This window comes from Anoplopoma fimbria, chromosome 8, assembly GCF_027596085.1.
Source record: "Anoplopoma fimbria isolate UVic2021 breed Golden Eagle Sablefish chromosome 8, Afim_UVic_2022, whole genome shotgun sequence".
Lineage (NCBI taxonomy): Eukaryota > Metazoa > Chordata > Actinopteri > Perciformes > Anoplopomatidae > Anoplopoma > Anoplopoma fimbria.
Window position 1 is genome coordinate 10,489,250 of NC_072456.1, and position 13,477 is coordinate 10,502,726.

A 13,477-nucleotide genomic window follows, 5' to 3' on the forward strand; every position below is an offset into this window, starting at 1 on the left:
AGCCTACCTTAATTCAACAACACATGGAAACTTCAATTATCAGACCCTTGGCTGTCTCTTTTGCATCGCAACTTAATTTCTACAAACCAAAGGTTAAAGCAATTTAAGACATGTGTTTGTCGCTTGGCTTGAGCTTCTTTATAGGTTAATTTATAACAGTCCCATAAGCCCCATCAGTCTCGTGTTGAAAGACATTACTGTAATGTCAAACGGATTTGGTGTTGTAATACTGGTGAGACATCGTGTGGCTGAGAGGTGAATGACACCTTCAGGTAAGGAGGTAGAGATCATCTTCAATAAGATACAACTCATAGCGACTATATCACAGTTTGTGTGTGTTAACTTAAAAAACAAAATTAAATAGTTTGTATTCAAGAGCAGCTCAAACGATGATATTTAACTAAAATTGTTATCTTTGGACGACTTGCTGGGTCTTCAAATCACAATAATATTTGTTGGTGCTTGTGCACATGAACAGTTTGGACCTCCATGGTATAGAATGTATCTTTTATATGTTAAAATGTATAAAAAACAAAACAGAACAGGTGAACAACAGCAGCAAAAACAATATAGAGTTTGCTTTACTTTCTGGGATGCAAATGCTCAATCCAAGTTTGTATTGACCAATACAATATAATATTAAACTCTCTAACAGTATATACTATATACATACACTGTAGTTCCTAAATAGTGCAGTGTACATACAGCTATGAATATTTATTTTCACTACATTATTTTAGATGAACTGTTATCTTCTCACGGATCTTATAGTTTGCCTAACAATCCTACATCACTAAAGCTAATGCAAGAAAATAAAAGAGGTTCATTAACAAGCCAATGTAGTTCTACCTAATACCAAACTAATTCCCAAACTTCATCACTTATCCAAAATTCACTTCCATTTTGCCAAGCAAAACATGTGGCAGTACTTAACATGCCACAGCTTGTGTTGTTTACTGTATTTCGTACACGTGTCAGTCTGTGGTTGCATTTCCTGTCTGGCTGAGCTAAGATATAGTTATCCTCAGCCCCCACCTCCTCATCTGTGGTTCGTCTCCATTGTCAAGGCATATGATCCATCTGGATAAGTGAAATTTTACTGCTCCACAGCTTATCGCTCATTCTTATCATTTATCACGGGCCTCTGAACTCTAAAAGAACAAGTCATACCCTGGAGCTGAATTATTTGGTGTGCACCTGCCCTAGTTGGCACAAACCTGCACTAAAAGTTTTTGTGGTCGTGGGAAAACAGTTACGGCCTCATCTGAATTATGAGTTGCTTCCGTCTTATCTAAGCTATCTATCTCTGATTCCTCTTCCACATTTTAAGGATCACTGACAGTGAAATGCACCTCACCTGCTCCAGAAATGTTGCTGTAGATAAACTCTTGTGCAATAATTTGTTTCAGAACTTCTGGATAAGCAGTTGGTGAATTGGCTTGCTCTCTGCAGCTAAATGTTTCAAACTAGTTATTCTGTATGCAAACATTATTTGTTGTAAAAATGTGTCTGCTTACTAGTCAGACTAACTAAAGAATACATGTTAAAGATGGTAATGAATTTATCACAACCTATGACCAGAAGCTGTTTTTAATAAACTAATTTCTTAACTTCTTACAGTTGGCTATTTGAGAAGAATCAGTGAAACACTGACAAGGATAGACCACAAATTACAGTAGCATTGGTCACTTGGCAGAAATGATTGCCTCAATGACCTTTAAACCAAGATTGAAGATAGAGATGAACTATTAAGGAACAAAGAGAGAGAAAGATAAAGACATGTTTGTCTGCCTGGAAGCTTAAAGGGAGCAGATTGACCTGAGAGCTATGAGAGTCTAATTAAAAGCCAGAGGCTCAGAGAAAATAGGAACTGATAGAGAACCATCAAAGGAAGAGATATAAACGAGGGGAGTCGAGATGGACCCAACAGATAGGCTGGAAGTGGAAAAGTCCTGAAAGAGGGGACAGAAGAGAAAAGGGGAGGGTCTTGGGTATTTACAGATTGTTATCTGTCACTCACCTGTGTGGTGGTGCTACAGTGCTGGGAAACCACTGGAATGTTTGTGGGAGTGGAGAAGATACAGAATACAGACTAATGGTGCTATTTCAGAGCTATCTGTATATATATCAACTTCCATATGATGCTTTGAAGTCTTATGACTGTACTGCTCATTCTTCTTTGAGTGATGAAAGGTGTGTCTCATGTTGCTTTCGCATAGGGGCCCCAGGGTCCAGATGGCCCACTGGGAGAAACAGGTCCTGAGGGCACCAAGGTAAACATACACACCACCCTGTATGAAAAATCACCATCTGCATGTGAAGATTGGATGAATGAAATACTTTTGCAAGAAATTTGCTCATCCTCATGTATATTAGAAATAGTTTTACAGCTGATATTATTTGCTCAACTTGGGAACACTGCTTCTGTGAAATTGTGATATCACAAATTGCCACATATTATGGATGATTTTATTTCTTTAGTCCATCCGAATTGTTCCACAATGTGTAATACCTTTTCCTTTGCAGGGTGAAAGGGGTGATATTGGACAAAAAGGAGAGCCAGGATTCATAGTAAGTAGTCTTTATATAAATATGCAGGCTTTATTTTTGTCTTTTTCGTCTTATACTAGCTTATGTCAGAGAAAAGACTATAGCAACTTACATTAAATACCATGCTCCAAAGTTTATACACTGAAGTATTACAAATACTTGTAGGGTACCTGCGGAATGGTTATGGTGCTGAACATGTTTTATGTGTAACAAATTTCCAGATGAAGCCTTCAGGCTCTTAAGAAATGAGAAGGCAGATTTATATTTACTCACATTCATCTAAAGCCAAGAATAATAATTGTCATAAAAAGGCATCATCCTGAAGCCTCTAGGTTAACATGTACATATCTTTTTAAGATGCACACCCACCTCATGGAAAAGACATTAACAGATCTAGTAAAAGCGTGCTGAGACTTTAATCAGTTTTTATTTGCAGAGTGGGCCTTTGTCCTTCCACCTCTGTATCAGGTTATTCCTAAATGCAGTTATTACGTGCTGCTGCAAGCTTTTAGAGACAAAGCCTGAGCTATATCTGCTGAGGAGTAGCAGAATGGACATACACTTTGTATTTATTTTATGTGCTTGAATGTGATGCCTTTTAAGGTGCTGTTCATTTAGGTTGAGAATAGTTGATAGAAAAATATATTTGAAATGACCGTTGTCACTGATGTAAGTACTAATACTGAACCTAATTTTGCTAAATTATCCTAATAAATGGCTCAATAGTACTGTACTCTAAACAAAACATTATGTACAATGGTTTATTTTGGGTGGCAACTTTTTCAGCTAAATCAACTGAAACAAAATCTCTAAAACTGTTATGGATTCACTCTTAGCAAAGCAATTCACTGCAAATGTGTTTCCTCAGAATAAGTCAATGCCAGAGCCATAACATATAGAAATATTATAAGTGCTTTTGTGTTGGTGAATCATTCAAATGCTTCTGGACAGATTTACTAAACACACAAAGATCTTCTTAGTCGATTGGTCATTTTTTACGCTTTTGTCATTCTGAATGACTTACTTCCTAGAAACTAATGAGCAAATGTCAGATAAACACATCATTTGAAGTGGTGCTTTTGCAGACATGGGAGACTAGTATGTTGCCAGTATCTTTCTCAAAATAGATTGAAATCAGTTGGGTTGATTTAAACTGCATGTTAGTCATTCAAATAATGATTTCTCCTCTGAAGGGCAAGGCTGGCAGTCCAGGAGCGAGAGGCCCTCCAGGGAAGAATGTAAGTAATGTTTAACTGAATGCTGACTGCTGATTGTCTCTGCCAGAGCTTTAATTATCCTCTTCACTTTAGCATAAAGCATCACTATGACTACAGCGGACACCAGGATGTTGTAAAACATTTCCACCTCCTCTTCTCACCTTTAATATATGTAATTATAACTTTAAGTGTTTACCTTTAAAGTCTCTGAAAAGGAAGTTGTCATAATTAAAGAAGGTGCAGAGCAGTTTTTCCAAGAGGAATTAAAACAAATGAGCATCTTTTCCCCCTATTAAACTGGTGTGTGTTGGTGTGAGGTTATTATACATCATACAAACATAACTGTAACTTGGCTGCATTTCCTGCCTCTGAATTTAAGAAATAATGAGTGGGATTTTAACACTGTTCACAATGCTTAGAGTTTACGAGCCATTCATATTGAACAATTGTTTTATGTTTTTTATTGCAAGAATTGTGACCAAGGTATGTACAGTATGGAGCAGAGGACATTGTACAGTTGAAAAATAAACTTGTCAGTGCTCTCTGGTGGACAAATTATGTATTGGTGAAACTGTTTCTAAATACCCACAAACGTTTATTTTTACCTATGCACTGACATGTTTGACAATACCAATATATCCAGCTAATAATGCTCCGTGATATCAGCCAGCTGATTGAATGGTCAGGCTTCACTATGGATGGGACTTTAACAACCCCAGAGGACACACATTGACTATAGTGTCTTGTTATAGTACAACACAACAGACAGACTTTTGGCAGCTTTGAAACAGCCATTTTGCCTGCAGACTCTTTTTATATTTAATTCAATTTTTACCATCAAAAAATGATGGATGGTACTTTTTATATGCTTTTGAACTACGGAAGGATGAAATAGCTGATGTTCCACAGATGGTAGAAACATGCAAACAAAAAACAATCAAAAACAAATTAAAAAGCTGATCCAAGAGGGCTGTCTAATAGTCAAAGGATGATCAATTTATTCACAGTATGTTTTTTTCATCCACTACATCCAGAGAAAAGCATCTGCACCTGCATCCCCACTTTCTCTTATCATGTGTTGGCTTAACATTTGACATTGTAAGGGTTGTTTCTAATTACTCTTAACATGCATACAAATACACACAGGCAGGGCGTGTGCTCTCACTCTTAGATTAGCCATCTTGACAACCACACACAGTTGTGGCTAGTTGTGACCTGTCGTCCTAAGCACATGCTGCTTGACGTCAAATTAAGATCCACCCCTCCTCACAACTTGCCCACAATCAATGACCTCTCTGCTTTGGCAAACATATTGTATCAATAGAGGGGGGTCAGCGTTTCCATTCTCCACCTCTGGACTTATAGCGCCATCTTGTGTTTGATAAAAATGTCCATCAAAATCTCATATGTTTAATTCCTCACACTTTCTGTGCTCTTTGGTTAAAAATAATTTTGTCCCAAAATGATGCGTCATCTGTGACTTCCGAGTCCATTAAATCCAGTGCTGAATTCAATTTTGTAGTCAATGTAGTTATCAGTGATTGTGATCGTGGTTGTTGTAACAAAGCACTGTATTAAACTGCAGTTAACATAAATATTTTTGTTTACCTTAAATTACTCTTTTGACAATTATTCTTGCTGGCTATTTACGTAATATGTGAGCTGTGAGAATATTTTAATGTTTATCCTGCTCTTTTATTTTTGCCTTTTTTTTATTGATTCAGATTCACTCTTAGTATATATTTTTTTATTTTGAGTCATATCGACTCAGTGAATAGAAAGTGTTTTGATTGTCAATTGTCATGAGTTAGATTGTAATGTTTCACTGTAGCGTTTGTTAATCAATTTATTCTACGGCTGTAACAGTTGCTACTAAATCCATTGCTATCTCATCAAATTATGTAACATTAATGTCAGTGCTTGGGACAGCCAGCTATCACTCACACGCAAAGGTATTGGCGTCCACTGTCGATGCTGGACTGAACACTGTTTCAAATTAGGGTGTCTTGTCTAAACTTGGTAACACAATGTTTGGACTCCAAAAACATCTGACATTGCACAAAAGCCTATCATTTTGTACTGCATCAAAGAGTTCCTGTGTCATGTCTCGAGGCATTATGCAGCACTGAAATCTTAGAGTCTGTTATCATGTTTGTGGTTACGTTATGATTGATAATGATGAGAAGAGGACCCGTGCCAAAGCCACGTTTTCTCTTGCTTCTTTTCTGTCATTAAACAAATGAATGATTGAAACCCTACTTGGCTCGTGGTTTGTGTGTTTCCAGGGTAAACCAGGTATTCCAGGCAGCGTCGGGGAGAGGGGACCCCACGGTGAACCAGTAAGTATACTGTCTTCCAATTGTTTAATTGATTTTATTGTTTCAGGAAACTGCAGAATAATGCTAAATTGTGAAAACCGACTTGTGTGGAATCTATAATAAAACTTTATTCTTGCAAAAGCTTCAGGAGAAAGAGTCGATCAGGGTCAAAATGATCTCATCAACACCTCTCTGATGTTGCTAATCAAGAGAAATTGAACTCTTTGAGAGGGTTATTTAGATCGGACTTTGTTAATTGCTTTCTCTCTCTACGTTCCGCACACCTTTAAGCACTACACCTTGTGCTTTCCATCTTGGATAAGTCTTCAAGTTCTTGATATTCCTGGAAATCAGCCAACCCTTCAGGAACATAGAGAATGTCAAAACATCTGATGCAAATATTTATTAGGGTTGGACGTTCCAATAACACTAAAGGCATGGTTTATGTTATTGGTCTCATCTTGCCCTTGGCTGCTCTACTCCAGGCACTCTCAGTTCTCAGCTTTCCCACTCTACAGGCTTAAACATTCAACTGTATGTTTTTCTGTTGCCATTATATGCTAGACTTGTATATTATGTTGTACTGGGGTTCTATTACCCGATTCAATGTATCTAGCTAGTCCAATAATGTTATTATTGTATAATATAACTGCTTAGGCTGCTTAAGGCGTCTAATGCTGGTTCATTTTCTTGCAGGGACCCAAAGGACCTTCTGGAGAGCCTGGACCTGATGGAGAGCAAGGACCCGAAGTACTTTTTATTAAAAAATTGTTACCATTTATACATTTTTCGTTAAAGGTTTTGGGGGTTTTATAGTTGAAATTTCTATGTATACAGTACAAATAAAACATGACTCATTCCCTCTGTTTCTCATCTTTTTAGGGTGGGCCTGGTGCTGAGGGGGAACTGGGTGCCATCGGAGAGGCGGGGTCAAAAGTCAGTACGACCTTGTCATGTTTTTTGCAACCGCTCCTTCCAACCCTGTATCTTAGAAATAATTTGTCATGTGGGTCTTCAGTCCCTACCACCCTCCAGCAATGTGACGCTGTGACCTTGCTCGGTCAATTTTACATAACTGAAACCTTGGGTGTAACAACAGCTCATTGTCAAGTCTAACATTGCCCTCAGCTTCAAGCATCAGTGGTTGGTTTAAGTCTGGTAGTGTGCATGCACATATGAGTGTCTTTTGACCTCAAGACAGCCCCTTGGTTTGTTTTCTTGTCTCTACAGGGTGAGATTGGGCCTCCAGGAGCTGAAGGGGAGCAGGGACAGGAGGGAACGAGAGTGAGTAACTGTAAACATCCCACTAATCCCTTCCTTCCTGGTGTTTGGGTAAATCTAACCCGGTCGTATATTTTCTCCACCTCATTTTGATGACGATTTCTAATCCCCCGACCCGAGGATAGCAGAACAATGGACTATATAAATAGCGCTGCCTGAGTCTCATCTTACTGTTCTGTCCACATCATTTTAATCAACATTATTTAACAAGGTTACTCATACCCGCTGTGATTCAACCAACATTGCATTTTTTACTTACTTCAGCTTACTTGATGAAGGAAGATTTAAGAAATAAGATGTCTAAGAAACTCTCCATTTGGTCCATAAGAATTCTCTTTTCTTGTCCAACTGTCTACAGTTGGTTTGATAAAATAAATCTTTTCTCTCCTAAATACAAACGATACCATTGAAATTGTGATTACAGTGGGGATATATATATTTTTCTATTGTGTCTATATGTGTCTCTTTTTGTGTCATAGAACTAAAAGAGTAACTTAACACCCCCTTAAAATCTTGTTTTTGTGACCTCCTGCGGTTTACCTCCTCTCCTTGATGCAGTGATACACAGGTGTTCCTTTGGGCACCATGGCATCACTGTTCCGTGTGATGCTGGCTGTAGTCAGAAGTGAAACTGCCTTGAAACATTCAACCAGAGAGGGCAGTGAAAGACTTGGCTTTCCATCCTGGTGTTAAAGCAGCAATATACAACATTCTTAGCATTAATATAGCAGCAAATAAGTTTGCTATGAAAAGATATAGAGGGGTGATGTCTACCTGAGCAGAGAATGATGCTGCTGTGTTGTTATCCAAGCTTCTCTGTGCTTTTTTGACAAAGCTGGGTCGGCTGTGCACGCTTTTAGTGCATGTTCTTGCATTTGACCCACTGGCTAGATCATGGCCACCTCTCTGCATGTCCAAAAGTTGTGCACTCTTTACATTTATAATGAGGTCGTTTACCCACTTATATATATATAAAATAAATGAACATTAGTGATATCTAGCTGTGCATATAGTTTTACTTAAATTGACCCAGGATTTGAGAGGCTAATAACAACCACAGCAACAGCTCTTTCCAGAGTGAGGGAGCATATCACCCCATTTTAAGCGAACATGCACTTTCTCCCAATGTATAATCCTCCACGGCCTCTTAAATCCTCTGCTGCTGTTTGTTTAAAATACAAACTATAACACAAAAAATGGACAGCTCAGCCTTTTTTAACTATTCACCAAAACTAATTCTTACCCAAGGTCTTAAGAGATGTAAACTCTATGAACATCTTTAAAATACAATTGAAAACTTTAACTAGCCGTCGCTCTTCCTTTGTTTTAAACCTATCTTTTACATGTTTTATTGGCATTATGCCTTCCAAACATCGACGCACAGAACCAGAGTTATCTGCCTTCACAGAGACAAAAACAATTTCACAGTTCTCACAGTTGATATGTCACTTTTTACAAAACTGAAGAGGCTTTGTTCTTAATGGTGGTGTGTTTGTAGGGTCTTCCTGGTCCCTCTGGTGAAGATGGCCCTCAAGGAAAAGATGGAGGCAAGGTAAAAATAACAAGACAGTCTTTGTTAAATTAACTTCACTCCTTTCTCACAAAAGAAAGCCTGTAGCCGAATTGGGTTATGGATTTGTTTCTATCAGGGTTCTCAATATGACAACAATAATGTGTGGTTTCAGTATACTCTGCTTGCTTTAGGTCACCAAAGAGATTAATTGAGGATTATTAAAATGTAATTCAAGTTATACACTGAATATTACCACAATACAGTAAGAACAACAATCCACCCAATTTCACACTAGATTTCAATGGGTTATAAAGTCTGATTAAAGAAATGAAATAAAAACTATTCCAATAAAGCCTTTTTGGGGGGTTGTCTGACCTATTGTCCTGACCCTGTTGGTAATATGAATCTTACTAAATGATAACTGAACTGTCTTTCACTCTGTTTTGCTTGATGTCTTCCTCTTTCTCTGTGTCTATCACACTGTCAGGGTGAGCCTGGTGAGCCTGGGCCAATCGGAGAGCCCGGGGACAAAGGAATAGAAGGGGACCCTGGGCCCCTAGGAATACCTGGGGGGCCTGGGAAACAGGGCTTTCGTGTAAGTTTATGTTAGGTTTCCAAACTGCCAGTTACAACAATTTCAATAAAACAACCTTTCATTATACTAAAATACAAATTTACTGTAACAGAAATTGCTGCCTGTATTGCCATTCTGATTGACCTGAGAAAAGATACACTTGCATGCAGCTAAAGTAAAAACTAGATCTGAATAGAAGCTCTGTTAGATGCAAAATATTTCCCTCAGTTTTTTTGTTAGTGTAGTTATCTACATGAGAGCCAACAAGAGATTGATGGCTCATAAGCATACAGCTGATGAGACATGGCAAAATAAAACATGCCCTTAGTATTTTAAACTGACTGAGCAGATTACAAAAGTGCTCTGAACCAAATAATGCTCTTGTGTCCCAGTAGGGGTCAGCCTTCTCTACAACAAAGCCTCTTGCTACTGGGGGAGTTAAAGTTCCAATGTTATAGATTGTGGTTGTTTAGCACTTCATGATTTATGTCAGTCAAAGTCTCCTCAGTCAAATTGCATGTTTGTTGTGAAATCCAGATTTATCTAACGGTGTTTAGGGGCGGGAAGGTCAAAGGTGTCAGAAAGGAAGACACCTCCAGGGCACACATACATAGCTGTGTGAGGAGACTATGAAAACAAACATGTAAGCTGATAAGCTGGTAAACGTTTTAAATGGCATTGTTGACTACAAGCAATTAGCTTCTGCACAGAAAATTGCCTACTCATAATGTCTGGAAAAAAAGGCTGTATTATCAGAATCTGAAGGTTGGTGTTTATAAGTCATCAGGTGCAGTTATCAATGCCTCTGAATATTGAACACTTGTTTAATGTCTGTGGTAATCATTTCATGTGTCTCCTACAGGGGCCTGAAGGAAAACTAGGGCCACCAGGGACCAGAGGACGGCACGGAAAGAAGGTAAGGACCTTGTCCAAAGCCACTTTTCCTCTACATTATGTTTCTCAGTGAACCAGCAGGAACTAAGAGGTTGTAGTCCAAGGTTTGGTTCAAATGTAAAATAGTTGACTGGAGTTCTGAGAACTTCAGTCAACTTGAGAAGAAAAGAGTAACTGCAACCAGCATTAAAGACAGATATCCTTAAGAACTAGTTTTAATTTATATTCTTTCTGAAGGGCAATACGATTGGATGCTTCCTGTCGTTAAAATATGTTGAAAGCTGACTTTCAACTTAAAGGATTTTCTCCACATTGGCAAGTCAGTGGTGTTGTGTTTCAATCCCCAACAACATTCTGTCTCTTTCCAGGGAGAGAGAGGTCCTCCGGGGCTTGTTGGTGAGATCGGCACACGAGGAGACATCGGCCAGCCAGGCGAGCCGGGGCTGAAAGGCGCCAGGGGAACTCGAGGCACACCAGTGAGTTCTTTTGTTTTCTATGTTTCCTCTCACCGAATTCTGTCTCAGATCAGCTTCCTTGTGCAATCAATCAGTCGATTCTGGACAGAGACGAGTGATGGCTTAGTCCAACTGAAGTAACATTTAGTCATCCGTTTCATAGCCCAAAAATAATGTCAATGTAGAATTTATATTTAGTTATAATCAAAAGAAAAAAGGCCTTAGGAAAAATATCAGAAATGGTCCTTTTTGTCCCAGCCGTATGAGTGCTGGTGTACCGTAGATTATGCAAACACAATTGTCTGTAGTTTACATGTCGTGGGCTGACAGTGTGTTTGTTAGTGAAGAGAAAGGACCACGCCAGCATCTAACTGGACTGCAGTGACATACAGGTACTTTTATAAGCTGGTTAATGTGATGCAGCTAAGCAGGTAGTTAGCAATAAATTACTCAGTGGATACTTTATTGACAAAAAGCTGAGCCACGCAGTCAGTGCCTACATCTACCGGGACACATTGGTACCAAGATTCTAACCAATGTTGCCTCTATGCGCCCCGTCACTCCCCTCAGCATCTGGGGAACAAGACACAGGAAACTTCTTTTGGTGTTGAGGAGCGATTGTACTTTTACAAAAAGTATGTATAATCAGAAGTTTCCCTTCAAGAGCAAACATCAACATCCCTTCTTTGTTCCAAGCCTTAGAGAGAGCCAGAAAAGACAAGACAAAGTCAAGACGGAGGCATCTATTATTTTCTTCTTTACGGGGAAAGGCAGCTCCCTTCTCAGCAGAACCACTTAGACCATGTTGTGATTGCTGTGGAGAAAAGATTTATATCCACATCATAAAACAGCTCCAGGCACAGGATTCTGTTCTCATTTTTTTCTGTTTCAGGCCAAGCCAAGGTTTTATTTAGCTGGACCAGCAAAACAAAAAAAGCAAAACATACAGCACTGAAACTGATTCATTTTCTTATTTTGTGTGCATTTTCTGCATTTCTTCCAGGGTCGGCCTGGAGTCATGGGGATAGAAGGGCAACCAGGGCTGGCAGGATACACTGTGAGTTTCTCAAGAACCATTTGCCAATGTACACATAAATACTATACAGTTCTTACTGGGTGGTTTAATCCCTGATTGGTCTGAGTTTTGGTTCAGCACATCCTACTATGCTTAGATTCACTGGGGGCCTATTTTACAGAGGAGGATTACAAAGTTTAGAAAACCTTTTGTAGCAAATCAGGGATTCCCCTACAATCTACAACTTGGCAAGTCAAAATTCACTGTTCAAGGTTTATTTAATCAAACTTAATCCTGCTTCAAGGAACTTCATACATGCTTATAATACCAATCTCAACTCTGTTTTCATGGCTGTTTTCAATCAAGCTTGCTCACCTCCCTTGGTAGCCTTGTGCCTTAATCCTATGTGCTGGAGACACCTGGGGTTTGAGTCTGGTGGAGGACACATCATCCTTACCATTCTTATATTTCACATTACCCTTTATTGTTAATTTTCCAATGAACACAAATACATTGGAAAAAAACTGCTCAAATAACCACAAGAGCAAAAACAAGAGGTGGAATCGAACATGTTAATGAAAGTCTTCAAGCTTATTTTTCCAGGCAACACTACATCCTGGTGGGTGCCAACATCAGAGGGTTTAGGTTGCATAACTTGAACAGGGCACTTCAAGTTCATTATGTCCCTTTAATGAATGTGTATGCACGCTCTCAGACACCATCACACGGTTGCTGAGTGATTTCAGAGTCTGTGCCAAAACACAAATCCTGCAGTGACAGAATGTAGGAGCTTCTCTACAAAGAGTTGTGCTTATATAAAACAGTTGTGATTAATATGCTGACAGCTTAACTCATGTTTCTCCAAGAAACATGCTGTAGCCAGTAGAAGTATGGCATCTTTGTTAGCTACAATAATCAGCTTATTCTTTTTAGGGTCACTCTGGAAAGCTTGGGCCCATTGGACCACCAGGGCCTAAAGGTGAAAAGGTAATATGATACCTTAACTAGTAAATGAAATTGAATTATTTCAGTGATTTTGGTTTTAGGTGAAATGTACTTTATGTACTGTCTGGCTGCAAAATCCTATATCTGCATGTGTGTTTGTGTGTGTGTGTTGCTGCATTCCAGGGTTATCCAGGCGAGGACAATAATACCCCAGGACTGCCAGGGCCCTTAGGTGAACCAGTAGGTTTTGCTTTCCTTTAAACTCTCCTTTCTGATCCCTAACACTTCTCGCTCTGTTTAGTCCAAGCCATTTAATATCCTATTGACACTTGAAATGAAAGTTAACTTGACCTTAACCTGATCAACTCCTGATTCTAACACCAAGTACACACATTTCTGTCCCACCAGATTGAAAACAATGTATCAGTGTTTCTGTTCTCAAACCTGTCATGCATATGGACCCAGATTATCGACCTATGTGGCCCAAATATTTTCTGCTAATTGCAGGCTGAGCATGAACAATTAAAAAAAATGTTATACAAGGTAAAAGTTAAGCCTAGCGTTGTTTGTGTTCTTATTGTGTTCTTAATGAAAATAAAGGTCCTTTCACAACATTGAACACAAATGGATACAGTTAAAACTGAAATAGGCTTCATTTATACAACACATTTGTGTCTTTGACAAGAACAAGAGTTTCAGTGAGGGCCATTACTCA

The 13,477-nt window shown here is 38.9% G+C and overlaps 1 protein-coding gene across 1 annotated transcript in view; it reads left to right on the forward strand.

Annotated features, from left to right (window-relative positions):
- LOC129094605 (collagen alpha-1(XXIV) chain) overlaps positions 1 to 13,477 on the forward strand; it is an 85,407-nt gene that overhangs the window by 57,185 nt on the left and 14,745 nt on the right. Inside the window, exons 29-42 of the mRNA XM_054602847.1 lie at positions 2,220 to 2,273; positions 2,527 to 2,571; positions 3,744 to 3,788; positions 6,053 to 6,106; positions 6,782 to 6,835; positions 6,968 to 7,021; positions 7,316 to 7,369; positions 8,865 to 8,918; positions 9,367 to 9,474; positions 10,316 to 10,369; positions 10,716 to 10,823; positions 11,806 to 11,859; positions 12,751 to 12,804; positions 12,946 to 13,002. Coding sequence (XP_054458822.1) covers positions 2,220 to 2,273; positions 2,527 to 2,571; positions 3,744 to 3,788; positions 6,053 to 6,106; positions 6,782 to 6,835; positions 6,968 to 7,021; positions 7,316 to 7,369; positions 8,865 to 8,918; positions 9,367 to 9,474; positions 10,316 to 10,369; positions 10,716 to 10,823; positions 11,806 to 11,859; positions 12,751 to 12,804; positions 12,946 to 13,002 — 849 coding nt within the window. The remainder of the gene's footprint in view (positions 1 to 2,219; positions 2,274 to 2,526; positions 2,572 to 3,743; positions 3,789 to 6,052; positions 6,107 to 6,781; positions 6,836 to 6,967; positions 7,022 to 7,315; positions 7,370 to 8,864; positions 8,919 to 9,366; positions 9,475 to 10,315; positions 10,370 to 10,715; positions 10,824 to 11,805; positions 11,860 to 12,750; positions 12,805 to 12,945; positions 13,003 to 13,477) is intronic.